This window comes from Pseudorasbora parva, chromosome 10 (assembly GCF_024679245.1).
Source record: "Pseudorasbora parva isolate DD20220531a chromosome 10, ASM2467924v1, whole genome shotgun sequence".
In the NCBI taxonomy this organism is placed as follows: Eukaryota; Metazoa; Chordata; class Actinopteri; order Cypriniformes; family Gobionidae; genus Pseudorasbora; species Pseudorasbora parva.
In genome coordinates, this window is record NC_090181.1 from 33,899,818 (window position 1) to 33,916,039 (window position 16,222).

Sequence of the window (16,222 nt, forward strand, 5' to 3'; positions counted from 1 at the left end):
ATGATTATAGCCAAATATCTGTCACAAGAACTATTAACCCAAAACAAACCCTAAACATTGGCTCTACTATATTAGCCAAATCAAACTCAGAACCATGTTTAGCCTGCCTGTAGATAAACAATACATAAAAGCTCTAATCAAAGAATAATTTACACTAAATCCAAGTTCGCTGTTGAGATTTAAAAAAATGTTTGTAACTTTAGGTGTTTGTCAGATAACGTTAGGTATGAATGAGCATTTAACAAACTGGTTTGCAGAGCCAAACAGCGTTGTCATTTGTTTACTTCCTTGCTACAACGTACAAGTAACAATACAAACTATTACAGGAAAACAAATTGACGAAAAAATAAATCATATTTACAGGTTGTGGCTCGTTTTTTAAGTTGGAACAGCTCCATCTTTCAGGACAAGCCTTTGTGCGAGTCCTGCATTGAAACCGCAAAGATTGTGGAAGCTTTCCTCCGTTTAAACGTGCAGCACAGAAAACGAGATTTGGATAATAATTATAAGGGACTGAGTTAAAAATAAATTTTAACCATTGATCCCTATCTCCCCCGTCCCTAGGAAGGCAGAACAAAGTGGACCTGTGCAGTCTTGATAAAAATAACAGCGTTTCATCTGCATTGTGGCAACAACACTCCAGCCTACTATTCCATGGCAATAAAAAATGTCCCCCGCCCATTTAATATTCCCGGAGGAGGGGTTTATGTAAATATTGGAGCTGCTGATGTCAGCAACCCTGGAGGAATGTCTGTAGTCCCTACCAGCTGTTTACTGTAGTCCTTAAAAATTTATTTAAAAAAGAAAATATCTCCCTTTGCTTTAAACTTTGAATGTTGTAACTTTTCAGATTTTGTTTATGCTCAAACAGAAACATTACACACTAATGCTAAAGTTAGAAAAGTGAAATCGTGTTTTACCACCCCATTAAAGTTCATGTGCATGTAAAGGCAGGCGTCCCAAAACGTTTGGCTATATATATATATATATATATATATATATATATATATATATATATATATATATATATATATATATATATATATATATATATATATATATATATATATATATATATATATATATAATATGGTAACACTTTATTTTGTTTGTTATTTTGTCTTTGTTACACGTTACATGTAGTTACTGTAGCATAAGCTACAGCATAATTGCATGCAATTAACCCTAAATTAAAAACTATTCCAAACCTTAACCCTACAGTAAGTAGCCTACATGTATTTAATTATAATTACACTGTAACAGGCATCTTAATATAAAGTGTATCCCAGTATTTTAATGGCTGAATGACAGCAATGAATGTAGAAGAAACGGTCGACTAACAGTTTAAGATTGTTATTGGGCCTACGGCTACTCTATGCGTTTCCCCCCTCCAGGACATATAAGATGTAATTGTCTTCATCATCTCTCCCAGGCATGTGTGAGCTCTATATTAGGCTTTGACACGTGTAATGGCAGGTGTTCACGTAGCTCGGACTCTCCCCTCTCATCTGACATCAAGAGCGCGCTGCACTTCAGCTGCACTAGACTCAATGGCAGAAAAGCGAGGAAATCGGGCGACTGAACAGATCCCCGAAGACCAAACGATCCGAAAAGATCGTAAACGTCAAGGGAAGCAGCTGCAAAGTTGTCCAGATGAACCTCGTGGACGCGTGGAGCTGCCCAAAGAGCTCAGGAACCCCCGCAGTAACCGGGCAAAACCTAATGAGCGCAAACGCATAAACACACACAAACTAGTCTTGCAATATATCGTCCCGAGCATGAACTCCTACGGGTTGTGTATAGTTGATAATTTTCTAGGGGTCAGAATCGGAGAGCGCGTTCTGCAAGAGGTGAGGCGCATTCATCAGAGTGGCAGCATGCAGGATGGACAGTTAGTGAGCCAAAAACTGGACAAAAGCAAAGAGATTCGAGGGGACAAGATCGCATGGGTCGATGGCACCGAAACCAGCTGTCTAAACATTGGCTATCTGCTGACCCGAATGGACAAAGTCATCACCTGCGCAGACGGCAGACTGGACAAGTTTAAAATCAGAGGGAGACACAAGGTGAGAGGGTTACTCGTGCACTACCCTGTTGAATTACACCTCAAGTGCTTAAGCATCCACACCTTACTCTGTGTAGCTCATACTTTGGAAAGCTACATTATGCTTTGTCACATTGTGACATAGGCATATAGACAATCATAAAAGTGATGCAATGCAAAGTTTGGAAGTTGATAGGGCGCGATGCAGGTGTGATGCAGCTGTTTTATGCATTCCTTTTGTAATCTGGTGAAGTTGATGAAAAGTGCATATAGAGCTCGCTGAAGAGCCTTGTTGTCATGCACTTGTTGGAAAACGCCCAGTGAGAGTAGCAGATTTGTGCGCGTACATGCGCCAGCTCGGTTCCTCAATGGCGGTCAGTCATGAATGATAACCATAGAATGGAGGCTGAGCTCATAAACGTCTTACGATGTGTAGGCTACTGGAACCCGCCGTAATCAAATGTGCGGTCGTTGAGATAAAACGCAATGGTAACCTTACTTTTACGTATTGTAATATTTTTTCTTCATTAATTGTTTGCCATGTAAAGCATGCATGTGATCAGCATCGAGTCTCTTCTGTGGTCTGGCCCTGCTGGGCATTACAGACACTGGTAAATCAGCACAGTAGGGTTAAACTCACAGAAATACAACAGGACGGTAGAACGGCACGGAGCAGATCTTAACTGGGCGGGGCTTACGTGCCTGGGATCTGTCACGTAGGCTACGATATAGGCCTAAAGGCTAGAGGGGCAAACATGCAAAAATACTAAATAAACACGTAAATAAAAGAATAACCAAAAATGACATATGTATTTTATATTAATTAATTCACAGTCAGTTTAAATCTGGTTTTCTCTTATTTATTTATTTTACTAATTTGTTAATTTATTTTCTAAAATATAGGCCTATTTATTCTGATATTTGTTTGTATTTTTGAATTAGATATACCCTAAAAAGGGACTTGCAATGATGAACAAGCTATTATATTAATATATTAATATATTAATAGTAGGCCTACATTATGGATATTGGGAAATTGATAAATTATATATATTGGCTGATACATTTGTATTTTTATGTGATTTTTGAGTGTCCAATGACATTGTTGGTTTGATAAATTTATATCCAAATTTGTATATATTTTTGAGAGTGTGATTACAAAACGAAAGTCTTGCCATTAAAAGCCATGACCTTAGCAAATGATTATAATGTTCTTCTCATTTTTATTTTATGTAGCCTTTGTGGTATGCTCTTAACTATAAGAAAAATTCCTTTTTTTTTTATTTAAGTGATTTAAATAACGTTTCAAGCCATCCAAAACCATCATGGCGAACAGTGCGCATCTGAAGTGTCTCAGCTGAAGGAATTAATTGTTTTTAATTGTTGTACATTATTTATCGGCTTTAATATATCAACCTTTTTTTATTGGGCTGATAATGATGACATTAATATTGAACATGATATGTGGCTGTTGTACTGTGCATCCCTAGCCTACAGTAAAGTACTGTGCTAGATTTATCTGAAAGCTGAAACTACAGCAGAGGTGAAGTGCAAAGAAGAGGAAGAAATTGTGTGTTTTTGAGGTTTGAGGTTGTTTCACGAGTTCACACTTACAGGTAATTTGTAAAGAGTAAATTTAAATGCGTATCTGGCGTGCTGTCCGGGGGGAGGGCTTCAAACTTGTAATTTGGCTCCAACCCTACCCCAGTATGGTCAGAACTGAAAGTGTGGAGAAAGGTTTGTGTGTATTAGCTGAGTGCTCTCCACTTGAATTATGTATTTTCTGAACATGCTCCTCCCGGATCTTGTTATAAAACATAATTTAATTTACTAATTTATTCATTTATGTAATCATTTTGTACCTTTAGCCTATATATTCTGACATTTATCCTATTTATCTCCAATAGCCTATACAAATGGGGGCTGTTTTATTCTTATTGGTTGAACATCACAAAATGAGTAGTGGAGCCATCACAGAACAACGTATTTTAATTTAAATGAATGAAGTTTATCGGCGTCTGTTTATATGTAAATTAGTCTTGTGTGTGGGGGCTACTTCTGAAGCAGCACGTAGGCGATGTTGTCACGTGGTATCAGTTCCTTTTCTCAGTTGTTCCGGATACCTCAAACTCATTTTAAAGCGATTTCAGTGATATATTTTAATTTACACGTGAGGTTTCAATCTAAAAAAAATTACCATTTCCAGAATACTATACTTTAAAGTATACAAATGTCTCCAATAAGAAAAAATATTCTGAGATATGTATGCGGTTGAATGGCGGATTCGGATTTGTGAGCCGCCTAGCGCCCCCTGAAGGAAGATAACTTTAGAGCCGTAGGAAACCTGTATTGTCCAGCCCTGTTTGTTGAACAGAAGCGCACTGAATGGGGGTTTCATGTGAATATCCGCCCTCTCAAGCGCGACACACATTCTGCACGTTCCACATGCGCTTCAGGTGCGCTCGTGCTGCGCTCCGATCCTCTCGCGCTTATGGACTCTCACACAGAGCGAGCATAAGAGCAGAGCAGAGCGCACCTACAGCCCCTGTCTACTACATGTGGCACTATTTACCCGTCTTTCGAAGAACGAGGCTGTGCTATTAGATATCACTTTAAGAAACTTTCGGTGATTTGAATGCACCAAGCTCAGGATAAAATGCCATCTCTTCAGCTGGCAATGGACTCGCAGTTGGAGACTTTGGCAGTCGAGCAAGTGGTGCCAGCTCTGTTGGACCAAGGCTTCTTTTACGTGGATCATTTTCTGGGGGACATCGCGGGACACATGGTTCTGGGTCAGGTCAAACGCATGCATTACTGTGGGCTTCTCAACGACGGGCAGCTGGCCGGACGAAGCAGTGGAGTGTGCAGGAGAAACATCCGAGGGGATAAAATAACATGGGTTAACGGGACCGAGAGGGGCACGGAGGCTGTCAATTTCTTATTAACACTCATAGACAAACTCATTTCTCTGTGTGTGAGTCAACTGGGCAAAAGTATTCGTGCAAGGTCAAAGGTAAGCCTTTTAAACGATATGTGCCATGCACCTGAAAAAAAGTTTCAAACGTATTTGATTTATATAATCAATTGTAGTAACTTTCATCAATAACACTAATTATTACTTTGTATAATCCTTCTCAGATAATAAATGTTTTTTAGACATAATTTTAGAAATGTAATGAAACTCTGATTCATATTACATTAAATAACTTGTCAGCAAATCTATATGAATTATATTGTTATAGTCAGATAGTTGGACACTGATAATTGAATTTAGATGTACATTTTAAGCATTAAAATGTTTTATATATGACTAAGATTACAGTAATTTATCAAATAACACTGCTTGACTACTTGGCAAATTAATATATAAAGTTTGGGGTCAGTAAGTTCTTTTAAAATATTATAATTTAAAATAACTTTTTAATGTGTTGTAATATGTATATGTAATATCATTACATCATATATATATATATATATATATATATATATATATATATATATATATATATATATATATGTAATGAGTAATGATGCTGAAAATTTTACATAACATTTTACAATATATAAAATTGTATTACATATTACAACACATTAAAAAGTTATTTTAAATTGTAATTTTAAAATATATATATATAATTTGATGAATAGAAAGAAATGGCATTTATTTGAATTAGAGTATTAATTTTGTCTATATCTCAATGTAAAAGTTTACTGTCACCTTGATCAACAAATATAAAATGAATAAAAACTGACCCTAAACTTAACTGTAGTGAGTAAAGCATAAATTGTGTGATTATTAAAACTTGATTAATTGTCTTTAATTATTTTAAAATAGTTTGTTTGTTCATTTGGGTGAAAACAGGTTCCGACTCATTAGTTTGTCTCTTTGTTTAGCTCTTTGTTTAGGACAGTTACAGTAGAGTGCTTTTGGCACACACTGTCTTTACTGTCCCTGTTGATGAATGACAAAGATAGGCTTTCAGTTTGTGCTGTTGTGGACAGTACGTGACTCCTCTCACTAGTGTCCATAGGAGGCAGAGTGAAGCGGCAGGATGTTTGAGAGCCACTTTCCAGCTATGGACATTTTTTTACTTTTTAAAAGAAAATAGAGTATTTATATGTGTTTTTTTCTTGCTTAGCAAGGCTGCTGAATGAAAATATTAAGCAGAGATATTCAGTGCTGCCCTAAACACTTGTGTGTGTGTGTGTGTGTGTGTGTGTGTGTGTGTGTGTGTGTGTGTGTGTGTGTCAGCTGTTTTTACAATCTAAAACTTTACAGACATCACAATGTAACACTTAAAAATGACTTTATTAATTATTCAGTATAGAATTTTATGTGGGAACACTTTACAAAAAAGTCCCATTAGTTTACATTGATTAATGCATGAACTAACATTAACTATCCATGAGCAATACATGTGTTACAGTATTTATTATTTAATCTTCAATGTTAGCTCCAGTCCAATAAATAATAATTACAGATACAACTTTAGATTTGTATTATGTATTTGTAAATGTTGAAAATAAAGGTTAAAGGCTAATTCCCTCAAAAATGGGTCGTTGATGTTGTTCCAAACCCGTATGTGGCGAGGTAGTTGAGCGAGAGACGTGGGAGGAGCATCCCTTGAAGATGAGCGTCACCTGCGAGGCACACTGGTCTCGATTCCTCTCATGAGGGAGCTCGGAGGACGAGTGAAGAACGAGAGAGGACCAGGCCTGGAGGTGTGTCTTACAGGTGATTCTCATCTTCAATCACGTACTGGTCCTGCACGCTCCTCCCTCGTCTCTCACTCGACTATACCTCGCCACACGGTAAAAACTTTAGTTCACCTTCTGAACACAAATCTTTTTAATGAAATATGAGCACTTCCTGTCCCTCATTGACCGCTACGCAACTACCACTTTGATGCTTCAAAAAGTTCAAGAGATAGCAAAACGGATCCAAGAGTCACTATCGCTTTATATGTCACAGCATTTGTGGTAAACAGAAGCTCAAACAAGAATAAGAACCAATGAGGTTCACTTTTGCGTGTCAAGCAAGTTTAGTTGAGCTTCTGTTTATGTTTGCTGATCAAAGTTCTTTGTACTCCGGTTTTCTTTAGCCGAGTACAAAGCATTCATCAATTGGCCCATACAATTACTTCTAGTTGCAGAAAGTTCAGGAATGCAATTTTGAATGATGCTGATGATGTTTAGTCTTGTGTTGTCACTTGCAGCAGTTAGCTAATGTTATATTAAAGGGTTACTTCAGCGATTAGCATGTGGCTTTGTATCAGTAGAAACCCTGGAGTATAATTAAATGATTGTGCTTTCCCCCCTCATATCCCCCTGAGACGAGAGATTTATGCATTTTATTTCTGGAAAAATTCCTCCCGTGACGCAAATTGGCGATATTTACATCATAGGAGGAATGTTTGGCCAGAGTCTAAAGACTACAGCCAGCAGAGGGAGCCATTTCCGCATGTTTTGAACCTGCATGTGGGGGATGGAGATCACACTCACAGCACAGGTCGCAGCTGCCGGCATTAATTTAAACGGATGCTAAACAATTTCTATGAAAGTTAAGCTTCCAAAGGCATGAACTGAAAACACGCCAGACTGAACACGCATTGTGAATGTATGCCGCGAGTGTGGTTGCGATTACCTCAGCTCTCATGACGAGAGCTCATCTGCTCATTTATGATGTAAAATGTAATCTGACTCCTGCAGCTAGTGCTGTGAGACTCACGCGGCAACTCGATCGTTATATTGAACAGACACGTTCAGTATTTAATTGTAGTGTCTGTAATACAGTAGCGGTGGCTTTGGGAATGGCCTCACAAGGAAACGAAGTATTCTGGGATTTGTAGTCTTTCATCCCCATGAGACAAAAATACATTTTCTCTTTTCTCAGTCTAGAAGGCATTAAATTCAAAAATAATTTCACATTTCTACAACATTAATGACCCATTTTAAATACAGATTCATCTTCCCAGCGCTTAAGTACCCCTTTAATGCTATATTAGTGTTAATGTTAAATAAACTCTCAATTGCGAGAAATAAACTCTCAATTGTGTTATAAATTCAGAATTGCGAGAAATTACAAAGCCCTGAACAGACACAGATAATATATTTTTTTCTGTCTTGTCGTGATTAAGACTTAATAACGAAAAGTTTTTTTTCTCGTGATCACGACTTTATATTTTCTCGTGATCTCAAGATAACAAATGTTGTTTTGTCGTGGTAACGACTTAATCTTCTCTAGCTTAAACAACTGTGCCAACAGGTGGCAGTATAGAACCAACTAACTGATGGGGTTCGGTTCTGTCCCAGATTGAACGGGTTGAAGACCTTTTGTGATTGCTTACTGTGTGCATTAAGTAATTAATTGAACTAATGTTAAATGGTTTAATGTGCTTAGTTTGCTATATCAATAGCCTTCGGTGTGATACTAATCTTACCGTTGAACTCATTTTGATGTTGCTGTATTCTGTTTGCATTTTATTGTGCATCTTTAAGATGGCATTTTAATCAGCAAACTGTTAGTTTGCCATATTGTGTCACTCAGTGTATGTAGCCTTAGCCTATTGATAAGAAATATGATTTATGGCATATGTAAAGATGTATTTTCTACATTTCTTTGTAGCAAACCACACACATACACAAACAGTCTTCTCAAACAGCATGGATTAAACGTTTGTTTTTAGAAATTATGGAGTACTGCATCTCTTTTTAATGGAATAGGATGACTAGAAAGAATGCATATGATATCAGTCACAGCCTATCCTACAGGATACTATAATAACAAACAAATTATGTCATTTTATTTAAAACGAATGAGGAAAATAAAATGGGCTGAATCAAAATTCTAAATGATTTTTAGAATGTTTACAGAATAATCTGCCATCCTTCTGAAGGCAACGCTCTTTTACACTAATAAAATGTTTATTAAGCGAAGCAAATATTTTGCTGAAAGATCCAGCGCACAGTTTATTATCCATTTGTCAGATGCATGTGTTCGTTGCCACAGCAACAGTAGACTCCGGTGAAGTGCAGTGCAGTATTTCAGAATGAAACAACATTTTGCTATCTTGAGATCACGAGAAAATATGAAGTCATGATCACGAGAACATTTTATCTCGAATCACGAGAATTGTGAGACATAAACTCTCAATTGTTTTATAAAGTCAGAATTGCATAATATAAACTCAAATTTCTGACTTTTTTTTTTGCACAATTATATCTTGCAACTCTTGCGACTTCTTAACTCAGAATTGAGATATAAAGTCACAATTGCAAATTCTAAAGTCCAATTCTGATGAGTTTATATCTTACGATTCTGAGTTTATTGCTGGCAATTGTGAGCTTATATCACAATTATGTAAACTCGCATTTGTGAGCAAAAGGTCAGAATAGCAAAAAACAAAAGTCACGATTACTTTTTTTTATTTATCCTGTAGTCATAAGGTATGATTAAGAGATCATTAAAAACTGTTAAGTCATGGCAATAAACTGTATTTCTTTTAAAGACTTGGAGAGCAATATTTGGCATCATACTTGTTTTTTATTTCCTTCTTAAGTAACATTTTAAATGAAGTCCTGGAAAATGATCGCCGAAAAAGTGTGGGAACCCTGAATTATTTTCCTTTAGTAAGAGGAAATAGTATTAATATTTCTCAAGCGAGTGTTTTGAAATGGTTTGATCTGGACTGAGCCTGTGGGCGTGAATGGTTGCGTGTGCTGAATCAGAGCTCTGGATTGTGTACAGTGGTTGTCCTTCGCAGCTGAAGTCTGTGTAGTGCGGTAGGCTCACGCTCAACACGTAGCACTGTCATTAAACCCTCAGTGTGCTGGATGCTGGCCAAGCTTGCTCTCTTTACGCTCTCCGTACACACACACACTGGTGCACGCACACACTTCCTCCTGCTCTCTGTGCTGCTACATGTTTATATTGTGCTATGACGGCAAACTTGCGTGTGCGCTCTTATTGTGGGAACACGATCATGATAAAGACTTGTCTGCAGATATGTAAACATGGGCACCGGTGACTGTTGCCCCATTGTGTGTGTATTTGTGAGGGCTAGGATCCAGGATCTGCTGAAAGAGGATAGATGAAGTGCTTTATTTTTTAACACTGTTATAGTATATTTAAATATAAGATTTTGCATGGAGCTGATGGTTTACTATGGATGCATTTTAAAACTATACTTTTGATAATTTGCCATGCAAAGGCTGGCCCACACAAAAGATTTTTAAAATCATATCACATTTTAAAAAATGTGAGAGACCGCAAACATGGCGTTTTTTTGTTTTTGTTTTTAAATTAATGAATTAAAAGTACAATACAAACAGTACAATGCATTGAGGCACAGTTCAGAGTATGTGAAACCGAGAACAACAACTAAACAAATTTTTTTAATGAAATAAAAGTAATTTAAAAAGTGCTATATATTATTAGGGCAGTCACATGAATTTGAAAATAATTTTTTTTGTATTGTTTTCATAAGCTTTTTGTTTTGTGATCTCATGTTTGAAAGGGCTGTAATACATTGTGAGATCAGCATTACAAATGACAATATATTTTTTGTCTTATGAATATAAAACTTTGCCGAAACAGTTAAAAGATTAATAATTTAAGTTTGATTTTCAGACAAAATATGGGTTTTGAAAATCAAAGTAAACTGTCATACGGTTCTAAAATGTAATTGAATTAATTTAATCTTTTAAATTATTTTTCATACTAAAGTAAATCCAAAAAGAAATAGAAAAAGGTTAATATATTTTCAGTATCTTCAGATGATGTAAAGGAAAAGTACATTTATCACAAACTATGAATATATCTACCAATGATATCTACTAACATTTACAAGATAATGTCTATGAATCATTTTGTAAATTATTTATTAGAAATAATATATTTATATGGTATAATGTCCAAATGTTGTGCCAATATATGAGATGTACAATGAGGTTTAAGCCATTTTATTTAGATCTGACATTAAAGCAAATTTATATAAAATTGTTATTAAAACATTTATCACAAAGGGAGAGACCATTTAGAAAAAATCAAGGATTTTGTAAGGTTGTATTATTAATATCTTCATCTGAGAATTTGGGTATAGCCCTAATTACTTTAATTCATTTCAGCTCAACTCAGTTCAGTTCAATTCAGTGACTCCATGTACAATGACTTCTTATTATGACTGATATTACCATTGTTCCATATAAAACACCTGCTTTAGGAGAAAAAAAAGTTTGTAGAAAAGGGACCAGAACAGTAATGCTTGTTTGTGATAATTGGCCAAAGCAAAAGGAAGTTTACCAGTTACAGTAGGGATGGTGTTTGGAATGCTTTTTACACGAAATTTGATGAATAAAAGAAACCGGTTATGCTTCCATCTTCTGTCAGCTCGCTTTCTGTTTGGGTATCGCTTTGTTCTGATTGTATACACATACTGTAAAAAATTATTTAGAAAAAAAGTTACCTGGTTGCCTTAATTTTGAGTTAATACAATGACATTTTTTTGAGATTCAACAACCTTTATTAAAAGATTATTAAAAGATTTTGTAAGCATATTGGGTATTGTGTGTGTGTTTTATTTCTGATGACGCAGTGAAACATGCTAAATAGACTTGGATGATTTATCCAATTTTTTATGTGGTTCAGATAAAATAATATTTTGAGTTTCTATTTATTAAACAAATTTCCTTCATTGTATCAACTCAAATTTTTATTTTTCTATAAACTCAAAATTTTAAGGCAACCAAGGTTACTTACTTTTTTAAGTTAAACCAACAAAAACCAACAAATATTTTTTACAGTGCAGTATTCAACCTGTTTTACGGTTTGAGATCGCTGCGGAACTGACATTCTTCCATCAGATTCAGTCTCTTCATAACACACTTCACACCACATCTGATAAAATAATCTGTAGTAGAACAATCAAGATAATCAGACTTTAGGATTGTCATTTGGGGAGAATTAGGCATCAATTATCTTTTAGTGTGTGGGTGCCTTTAGTTCATCTCTCAAAAATATTGCATAGTTTGGTAGAACATTCTGTGTAAAATGTGTTAACTTTACAACAGAAACTTCATTTTGGTCTCTGGTTGTTGAATAGGAGAAATGGCTTGTTTCTCTTAGAGTATAAAATCATTAAATATGTAACCGTTAGCATGTTTACCTAGAAATAGGCTTGTCTGAGATAAGTTATAATGTACAACTATCTATCAAGCTTAGTTGGCTCTGTCTTCTTTTTCAGGCAATGGTGGCTTGTTATCCAGGAAATGGAGCAGGATACGTGAAACATGTGGATAACCCTAATGCAGACGGACGCTGTGTCACCTGTATTTACTATCTGAATAAAAACTGGAATGCCAAGGTATACATTTAGTTATCTTGTTTTTAAAAATACATAATTTGTTGATGATGATAATTAATCAAATGTCACTGTGTGTTTTTAGGAGCATGGGGGATTGCTAAGGATATTTCCTGAAGGGAAATCCTACGTAGCCGAGATCGAGCCTTTGTTTGATCGACTTCTGCTATTCTGGTCAGATCGTAGGAACCCTCATGAAGTTCAACCGTCGTACGCTACAAGGTTAGTGTGTTAGCTTTCATGTCATTGAGCTATGTCGAGAGAGTTTCGGCATCGTGCTGAACTGTCTGTTTTGTGTCACAGGTATGCAATCACCGTGTGGTACTTTGATTCAGAGGAAAGAGCTGAAGCGAAAAGAAAATTTCGAGATCTGACAGGTCGGTTCAGCTAAAATCATCAGTATCGGTGTCTTTTTTTTTTTTTTTTAAACCAATAAAATCTAAATATCTAATTGTTTAAACCTTTATATTTCAGCTACCTCACAGGAAGGTTCATCATCTTGATGTGTCAATACACTGGCCTGTCTCCTCTAAGAGGATTTCTTTTGTTTATTGTCTTATTTCTTTGCTATTTTGTTCTATTTTTGAATTACTTGTTGCACTAATGGTACCTCTCCCTCCACATATTATGTGATTTACTTGGTTTGAACCCAGTCCTTACAATCAGTGAAGAGTCGTTTCAACAACACGCTGCTAATGTAAAGACAATTTGTGATGATCTTAATACCGATTAATGTACTATTAGATGTTTATTGTAATTCAATTTTCTTTTTTATATATATTAAAGGAAAACATTTCAGAGCTATATGATCTATTTTAAAGAAAATAAACAAAAATTCATAGATGAAATAAGAAATATAACACTAGTTACTAATGTCAACAAGCATTATAAATATTTTTCTTTTCATGCTTGTCCCTTTTTGATATATGCTGTTATTTGTTGTTTTATGTTTTTGGCACATGTTATCATTCTTTGCTTACTTAATGAACACTTCAGTAGAAAGGAAATTTGAAACTTGTCAGTTATTTGCAAGACTTTTTTTAAATAGAGATGTTTTTTTTCTTTTTCAAAAAGCACTTAGTGAAATGATATGACTATTTGCTCAGTCCTAGTGTGGCAAAGTATTCAATGAGAGACTTTAATCAGCTTGCATGCAGGTCAGCAATGCTGCTCAACCACACCCTTGGATCAATATTTGATAGTTGTTTCATAAAACTTAAAGCTTTATGAAATGTTCCTTTTTACAAAAGTTGTTCTGGAAAATAAACTCGAAATGTGTGAACAGTTTGAACATGTACTGTACATGAAGTGAGACTTTAAACTATTTGAAATGGCCAAATCAAACAACTTGAAAATGTTTTCAATAATTGTATAATTGTTTGTATTATATATTGTTTTGTTCCAGTAATAAAGTTTTTTCTTTGGCCATAATTTAACACTAGGTGTCGCTGTGTCTTTGCTGATTCTATTGGACTTTTCCTGGAGATGTATACCAGCCTTTTGATTCAGTTTATCTATCATTTATTTGGGCCCAAGTGCCTTCCGTATTTAACTTATGAAGAAAGTGTTAAGCCTCTCACAGTTCAAAATGTTTACCTTAAAGGGTTAGTTCACCCAGAAATGAAAATTCTGTCATTAATTACTTACCCTCATGCCGTTCCAGACCCATAAGACCTCCGTTCATCTTTCTGAACACAAATGTGATTATTCTACAATAATATTGCTTCATAAAATGATTGTAGAGCCACTCTCTAGTAGCTTTTATGGGTCTTGAAAGAGGAAATGTCATTGCTGCCAATGGAGGCCTTTCTGATACATCGGATTTCGACAAAAATATCTTCATTTGTGTTCCGAAGATGAACAAAGGTCTTACAGGTGTTGAATGACATGAGGGTAAGTAATTAATGAGAGAATTTTCTGGGTGACCTAACCCTTTAACTCAGATTGTATTTGACTGAAATAAGAACATCATATACACCTAGGATGGCTTATGACATACTTCACATCTGAAGCATGTTTGTCTTTTTGTCTAAACACTTAGTTCTGCCTGTTACACTTTGAAGCATTTCAATAACACAAATAGTAGCAAGAGTACTTAATAGACACTATAGACACTTAAATTAACAAATCATATTAAAATGAATGTCATTTCTGTTCTATTTACTGAGAATGAATTATCAAATTCATTGAAGGACAACAATTCTCAAGCATTGTAAAAGTTTTAAAACGGACTGGCTTCTCCTGTATGATTTCACATGCTTCTGATTAAAAACTTCTGATTGATGCTATGTGTGACCTAACACCTTTCCATACATTGAACATAGAAAGAAAAAAGCGTTACATATGATAAGCAACTTACCAATCTCTTTTTTGTCCTAATTTTAAGACACCTTTTTTAATCTTTTTTTTTTTCCGTGTTATGTTATGTGCTTCCCTCTCCATTATTGACATGTGACTTTCAGTCAAAAACCAACGGCTCTTAAAGTAATGTCGAAATAAAAAATAATATGTATTTAAAATGCTAAAAAAAATTTTTTTTTAAACAAACGTCAATTTTTTTTCGTGGCACAATGGCGCCCTCCTCCGTGAAAAGCCTTGCACTGCAAATCGCCTACTGCATAGTGCATACCACATTTTCTGCGCCACCCACTGTGTATAGTTTTGATAATAACCATGGTAATAACATGCAGTTTTTTTTAAACTTGCAGATCAATTCATGTGTCTACATAATATTCATTGTCCAGTGCTGGCAACTTAAATTCACAATCATTCATAAAGATGTGAGACTGAGCTTTAACCTATATTTAAAGCTTTATCTGTGCCTGCCTAGTACATCATAGAAATGAATACATTTATTCAGCAAGGATGCATTAAATTGATCAAGGGACAGTATGCTAGACAGTATGGACATTTATAATGTTCCAGAAGCTTTATATTTCAGATTTAATGATGTTCTTTTGAACTTTCTATTCATTAAATGGATGAGATTGTGCAACTTTGGGAGTGTTGATGGACTTCATCTTCTCAATTTGTGTTTGATCATCACTCTGAATCTGATCTGGATGTAGCCTATAGTATTTGACAAAAATGTGATTTTTCTCACACTGTAAAAATAATAATAATGAATGTCTCCAATTGAAACTTTTCTAGTGACTGATCACATCTAAAAAATTTCCAAATTTGTCCAAATTTAATTTCTAATAGGTAATGCAATTTAATGAACAAAAATTCAATTTGGCCAACTAAAAAATTTAAATGTGACCAGTCCATAGATTTTTTTTAATAGGAAACAATCTTTTTATTTATTTTTATTTTTTATTTTTTACAATGCAGCTTTTTGCTCAATAGCTAGAATAATTATACAGAGGTTGTTCTCAGATCTGTTCGCCAATGTCACGTGATTTCAGCAGTTTGGCAGTTTGACACGTGATCCAAACTGCTGAAATCACGTGACTTTGGCGATCTGAATCATTGATCCATTCACACTGATTCATGACCGTTTGAATCTTTATTTGAGGTTTGAAAACAAACGCGGAAGAGAAGACAATGCTGAATAAAGCCGTAGTGTGGTTATTTTTTGACCAAAATGTATTTTCAATGCTTCAAGAGATTCTAATCAACCAACTGATGTCACATATGGACTACTTTGATTATGTTTTTATTAGCTTTCTGGACATGGACAGGGCAGTGTACAAAAACTGCATATGCTCTGGGACTAAAATATAAAATATCTTAAACTGTGTTCTGAAGATGAACAGAGGTCTTACGGGTGAGGAACGACATTAGGGTGAGTCATTTATGACATCAATTTCATTTTTGG

General features: G+C 35.2%; 1 protein-coding gene across 2 annotated transcripts; it reads left to right on the forward strand.

The window, feature by feature from the left end:
* Positions 1-1,465: 1,465 nt before the first annotated feature.
* Positions 1,466-13,838, forward strand: egln3 (egl-9 family hypoxia-inducible factor 3). Of its 2 annotated transcripts, none has more exons than XM_067455955.1 (5): positions 1,466-2,066; positions 12,286-12,405; positions 12,488-12,624; positions 12,706-12,779; positions 12,877-13,838. In XM_067455955.1, the coding sequence occupies exons 1-5, from the start codon at positions 1,470-1,472 to the stop codon at positions 12,903-12,905; spliced, it is 957 nt and encodes a 318-aa protein (XP_067312056.1). In that variant the 5' UTR covers positions 1,466-1,469; the 3' UTR covers positions 12,906-13,838. The 2 variants fall into 2 exon arrangements, with proteins under 2 accessions (XP_067312056.1, XP_067312057.1); XM_067455956.1 differs by lacking the exon at positions 1,466-2,066 and adding an exon at positions 4,450-5,057.
* Positions 13,839-16,222: the final 2,384 nt, after the last annotated feature.